We start from the raw sequence: 6,000 nt of genomic DNA, 5'->3' as shown, positions 1-6,000 counted from the left end.
CACGCATGTTATTCACGACAGCCAAAACCAGGAAACAACTCAGATGTCTCTCAGCTGATGAGCAGATAAACCAAATGTGGTTTATTCATCCAATGGAATACTATTTATCCACAACAGGAATGAAGTACTGATTCATACAACACAGGTGAAGCTCGAAAACATGCTGAAAAATCAGTTACCAAGACATGCCCATATTACCATATGATTCCGTTCATATCAAAACACGCACATACGGTATGACTGCTTTTGTATGAAATGTCCAGACTAGGCAAATCCATAGAGATAGAAAGTAGGTTTGTGGCTGCCTAGAACCCGGTAGGGGAGGGATGCAGAATGAGGGGTGGCTGCTCATGGGTATAGGATTTCTTTTACGGGTGATGAAAATGTTCTAAAATTAGACAGTGGTAATAGTTACACAATATTGAATATACTAAAGGCCACTGAATTGAGTACTCTAAAGGAGTGAATTTTATGGTATATGAATTAGATCTCAAACAAGCTATTATTAAAAAAAAAAAAAATACTATCTGTCCTTGATTGTCCTTGAAGAAACCATCAGAGACTTCTCTTTAGTTAATGCCAATTACACTCCATACCTGAGTATGGATAAACTGGGGTTCTGGCTGCAACTTGTCTTTTCTGTCCATCTTCTTCTGTGCTACAGAAGCTCTTGGTAAATGTCTACCCCAAGTTTACGAAGTTCTCTCCTGACTCCACACCCTTTTCTTTATCTGCGTTGCCCATTTTACCTAGTTACCTACTACCATCCTTCACACGTCAGCCATCTCTGGCTCCCCAGACATGATTAGGGGTCCCTGGGGGTCCCTTTTTTACTGCTACTCCATTGAGTTGTGTTGGCCCGTTCCTTGGTGCCGTGTCCTTCACTGTGCTATACGATCCCTGAAGACCGAGGAGGTACTGGTTCTGCTGATCATTATATGCCAATGTGGTCCTGGTCATCACTGAGGGAGTAGATGAGTCCATGAGTGAGTGAGTGCATGAGTGACCATACGCCTGAGAAGAACAAGTATCTGAACTGAGTGGAGAGATACAGAGCATAAGAAAGAACAGAGGAAAGGAAGACGGGAGGATCTGCACAACGGTTTTTTCGCATGCAGCTGCTTTTTTACCTGTTTGCTGAGAAGGTTGGATTTCTCAGCTCTATAGCCACTGTGACCATTTGAGCCTCTTAGATTGTAGAATGGCTTCTCAGTTTCCTATGAGTCAATCAGAACCTTTGGCCTTTGAAAGAACATCCAAACCTCGTTTTTCTACTCTTTGGCTCAGAAATCCAAAGTTGGGAATCTGGCCAATGCACATGTGCTCAGTCACTCAGCTGTATCCGACTCTTTGCACCCCCATGTAGCCTGCCAAGCTCCTCTGTCCATGGGATTTCTCAGGCAAGAATACTGGAGTGGGTTGCCATTTCCTCCTCCAAGGGATCTCCCCAATCCAGGGATCGAACCTGCATATCCTACTCCTCCTGCATTGGCAGGTGGATTCTTTACCACTGAGCCACCTGGGAAGCCTAATCTAGCCAAAAACAAAAAAAAAGGATGACAATAACAAGAACCTGAATATAGAGAGAGATGTGGGGTGGGCACTGGAAATACACACATGAGGTCACAGATCTTGTGTCAAAATGTCCACCTGCTGGCTGGTGCATGTCACACCATGTCCCAGAGACGGAATAATTTGCATCCCTTAGAAGAATTTAGTGATTTGGGAAAAATACTTGTAATAAGCGGGGAAAGCAGGTTATAAACTGGTGGGTTATAAACCTATTGCCAATATGTAAACTGCATCAGAAATTTTTTTAAATGGGGGAAAAATACACCAGAAGGATTTCAGGGGTTTTCTTCTTTTTTTTTTACCTTTAAACTTTTTATTTGGTGTTAGGGTGTAGCCGATTAACAGTGTTGTGGTAGTTTCAGGAGAACAGGGAAGGAGCTCAGCCATACATAGACGTGTATCCACGCTGTCCCAAACTCCCCTCCCCTCCAGGATGCCACATAACACTGAGTAGAGTTCCATGTACTGTACAGTAGGTCTTTGTTGGTTCAGGGTTTTCTTCTGGTAACGGGGTTATGGGTGTTTTTTCATTTCTTGGTTAACACGAGGGGTTCTACAATGAATATATATGAATTTTATAATCACAGAAAGCAATCCCCTTAATTCTCTCTCTTTCCACTGCTCTCTTGAGGAATTCACTCTGCACCTGCTTTGTTCAGTCAACCCACCTCTGGCTCCACACTCTCTTCAGGAGCTACACCCTCAGCATCTTGCCAGGTGCTCCTGAAGGCCACTCAGCACGTCCCTCCTGGTCCCCAGGAGGAAGGCAGGCTGGCTCATCCCCACCTGTCCCAACACAGGGCTCCCACGTCCCTCCCCGCTCGCCGTGTGCAAGGGAACTCCAGCCTCCTGCTGGTGCTTGACCTCGAGAGCCCACTTCCAGCTGCAGCTGGCGGCCCTGTGTCTGCACCTGGTTCCTACTCCTGGAAGGAACCTGAAGAGCAGAGGCCCCGGGTCTCACCGTTGTTGGATGAAGAGGAAGTCGGTGGCGACTTTTCTGTCTGCATGTTCTGATTTGCCATGAGAAAGACTTCTCCCGGCCATTTAAAAACCATCCAAACTGTCTCTAAATAGCGTAGGAAGTGATCAAAGGTGTTTTCATGTAATCTGGACCCGCAGCCATCTCAACAGTCAGTCTGATGCTTGGTGACTTTCAGAGGAAATGAGTACAACCCAGTAATGCGGATACAGCTGGAATGCACTTATAATTTTTGTGAGTTGATATTCCCTGGTAGCTCAGCTGCTAAATAATCTGCTTGCAATGCAGGAGACCCCGGTTCAATTCCTGGGTTGGGAAGATCCCCTGGAGAAGGGATGGGCTACCCGCTCCAGTATTCTTGCATGGAGAATCCGCATGGATAGAGGAGCCTGGCGGGCTACAGTCCATGGGATGCAAAGAGTTGGATACAACTGAGCGACTAAGCACGTGTCCACGTACACACCTAGCTTATTCCTGGGGTGGGATCAAATTAGAGAAAACCTGGATGGAAAAAGTTAGTGGGTCAAACATTTGCAGGCTTACCACGTACCTGACACATCCTTAGAGTGCTTGTGAAATACCGTGGCTTTATCAAAGCAATAAACAAATCCCCGGTGATTTTTCCTGCAGAGCTTCCTGGTCACGTGTTATACCCACATGAAGCATAACAAGGAAGGCTCCCAGGGTAAGACAGACGGTCTTGGCTTCAAGAAAGGCGCATGTGTCTTGGCTCCTACAGCCTTTTGAGCTAATTACCCTGGCCTGTGTCTGAAACACAGGGGAATTCAGGATCGAGATAAATTGGATGTCCTACCATTGACCTTTGGTGTTTTTGAAACTGAGAAGAAAAGACGTGGTAGGCCAGGCTTCCTCATCGGTCTGGTATTTCACCTGTCTTCCTAAGCAAGGCAAATAAACCATGACATACTTTTCTTCCATCCTGAACTGCACCCTTTTTTCATGGCCACATCTGGGTACTGTTTGGCAATGAGAATTGAGTAGAATAGAGGTGGGGAAGTATTTTTCAGATACCACCCTCTTCTCAAATATTTGAAGTAAAATAATGAATAGGTGAGTGACTGTCCCATCTGTCAACTCTTTTCCGTTCCTGCCACCCAAATGCAGGCCTCCATCACACGTTTCGTAGGCCACCATGGCTGACATTTCCTCCCGATCCATCTTATCAATACTGGAGATGCTGAGGTCCCCAGAGGAGAAGAGTAGATGGTCTTCAGTCTACCATCCCCAAGGTTTATTTATTTATTTTGCCATCCCCAGGGTTTGGGTTTTTGTCTGATGGGCTCCATGAGCTGAGCTGAAATGGAAATGCTGGAATGGCACACGAGGTTTTGAGGGAGCAACAGGGGATGGACTCCATGAGCTGAGCTGAAATGGAAATGCTGGAATGGCACACGAGGTTTTGAGGGAGCGACAGGGGAAGAAAGAGAGACCAAGGATGGCTGGAAGAGGAACCTGGGCGTCCTCATTGGTCTCCATGTGAACCACCTTCCTGGTCTTCCTGGGACACCTTCAGTAAAATATGTATTTCTTTAAAAAAAAAACAAACCTATTTCTTGCGGGTACATTGGAGTTGGATTTCTTCATTGGTGGAATTCATTCATCCAACAAATATTTAATTGAGAGCCTGATCCTCCAGGCAGTTTTCTAGGTGCAGAGGGTAGAGTAGTGAATAAAATACACCCAACACAGGACAACTTGGATGAAAACAAACACCAGCGTGGTGGAATCTCCAGGGAACACTGCCGAGGGGACTCCTGTCCTGTGTGGCTCTGATGCACCTCACTGCCCTGGTTCTCAGTCAGGCAAGACAGGACTCAGTCCTGGACTCCAGCCCCTCCACCCCACACCAGCCCTCTGGCCCCCTGGGTGTACCATAAGGCGCCTGTCTTTGCCTCTGTTTCTCTGCCTTAGAAGACCTTCAGAGGAAGAAGCCATGTAAAAAAATAAAATTAAGGTCTGACAGGGCTTTAAAGTTTTAATTTATATTATGCCATGCCTTGCATGGAATGACCACAGAGCACACGCCTTCTGGGTCAGCTGATTGAGAAAGCTGGAACTCACGACCAGGTCCACCGGGAAAGCAGAGAGGGAGCAGGGAGCAATGATAAATGTTTCTGTGTCTCTTCTCCAATGGGTCATATGTGCCCATTCTAGGGACAATGATTATGTGACAATACAGTTTCTGATTCATGGTCACTGTCTTTGTACTCAAGGAAGGGGGCTTTCTTACAAGGGCTAGAGCTAATCAATAAATATTTGATTGACTTTCAAGCAAGGTCCTCACGGCCAAAATAAAATGAAAGAAAAGATACAGATGAGTTCTGTTTTCAGAATGTTGACTCAAAGCAGCTGCGGAAAGAATAAGTGCGAAATGGAACGAAGGACCACCTCTCCTGCACCTCCCCCGGGGCGGGGACAGCCGTGAGCTGGGCGGAGCTGGTCCCCAGGACCAAAGCCTCCAGGCTGTCAGGTTCTTGGGGCCGCACGTCCGGCGGCAGCCCTGGCCGGCGCCTCCTGGGAAGGGGCCTGCTTCCCCGGGTCCCTGCCTGCATCTGGGATGAACAGCCCGTGGAAATCCAGGTGCATCTCCACATCGACGGACGCGCGGGCCAGTTCCGTAAAAGTTCTGGCATCGAGAACCAGCAGAAAAGGCGACTTCTGGGGATCGGTAGAGACTATGGCCGATAAGATAATCCCTTTGGGGAAACAAAGAGAGACATTTTGTAAAAGTGCACCCTCGAACCTCTTCCAGCTGGGGTGGGGAGGGGGGTGCTAAGTTTCTCAGCTCTGTCTCCCTGTTCTTTGACTGTACCTAATGCGAAGAGTTGACTCATTGGAAAAGACCCTGATGCTGGGGAGGGATTGGGGGCAGGAAGAGAAGGATGACAGAGGATGAGATGGCTGGATGGCATCACTGACTCGATGGACGTGAGTTTGGGTGAACTCCGGGAGTTGGTGATGGACAGGGAGGCCTGGTGTGCTGTGATTCATGGGGTTGCAAAGAGTCGACATGACTGAGCGACTGAACTGAACTGAACTGAACTGAATCGAAACAGAAGGGAAGTGAATTTGATATTCTGTGTGAGCTGAAGGGAAAGGCCAGGGAAATCGGAAGGCTTGGCTGGGCCCATCCCCTCACCTTTCTGAGCCTCAGTCTCTTCATCTGTAGAGTGGGGATAATCTCCCCACTCTCAGGGGGTTGCTGAGAGGATCTTGCACGGTCAGTTATGAAAGCACTTTGTGAATTATTGCACATACAGAAGAATGGCTATTTTCCTACTCTTTAGAAATTCCAGTTACAGCGAATCAGCTTCAACACTGCACTTAGCCTAAACTCAGACCTGCTGCATTCAAATGGCATTTGAGTAAGTGCAACCACCTCATGCGTGTGCAGCTTTCCCCTTTGTGAAATGAGAATAGTCTAAATA

At 47.2% G+C, this 6,000-nt stretch overlaps 1 protein-coding gene across 3 annotated transcripts in view; it reads right to left on the bottom strand.

Annotated features, from left to right (window-relative positions):
- Positions 1–4,529: 4,529 nt before the first annotated feature.
- The window catches only part of BCO1 (beta-carotene oxygenase 1), a 31,294-nt gene continuing 29,823 nt past the window's right edge, over positions 4,530–6,000 (bottom strand). For all 3 annotated transcript variants that reach the window (XM_086350040.1, XM_086350042.1, XM_086350041.1), the window contains one exon: positions 4,530–5,268. In XM_086350040.1, coding sequence (XP_086206166.1) covers positions 5,039–5,268 — 230 coding nt within the window. In that variant the 3' untranslated portion in view covers positions 4,530–5,038. The remainder of the gene's footprint in view (positions 5,269–6,000) is intronic.

Source organism: Bos grunniens, chromosome 18 (genome assembly GCF_055505025.1).
Source record: "Bos grunniens cultivar Pamir isolate PY7600 chromosome 18, Bosgru_T2T1.0, whole genome shotgun sequence".
Classification (NCBI taxonomy): Eukaryota; Metazoa; Chordata; class Mammalia; order Artiodactyla; family Bovidae; genus Bos; species Bos grunniens.
The sequence above is the reverse complement of the archived record's forward strand: the minus strand, read 5'-3'. Positions and strand labels throughout refer to the sequence as shown.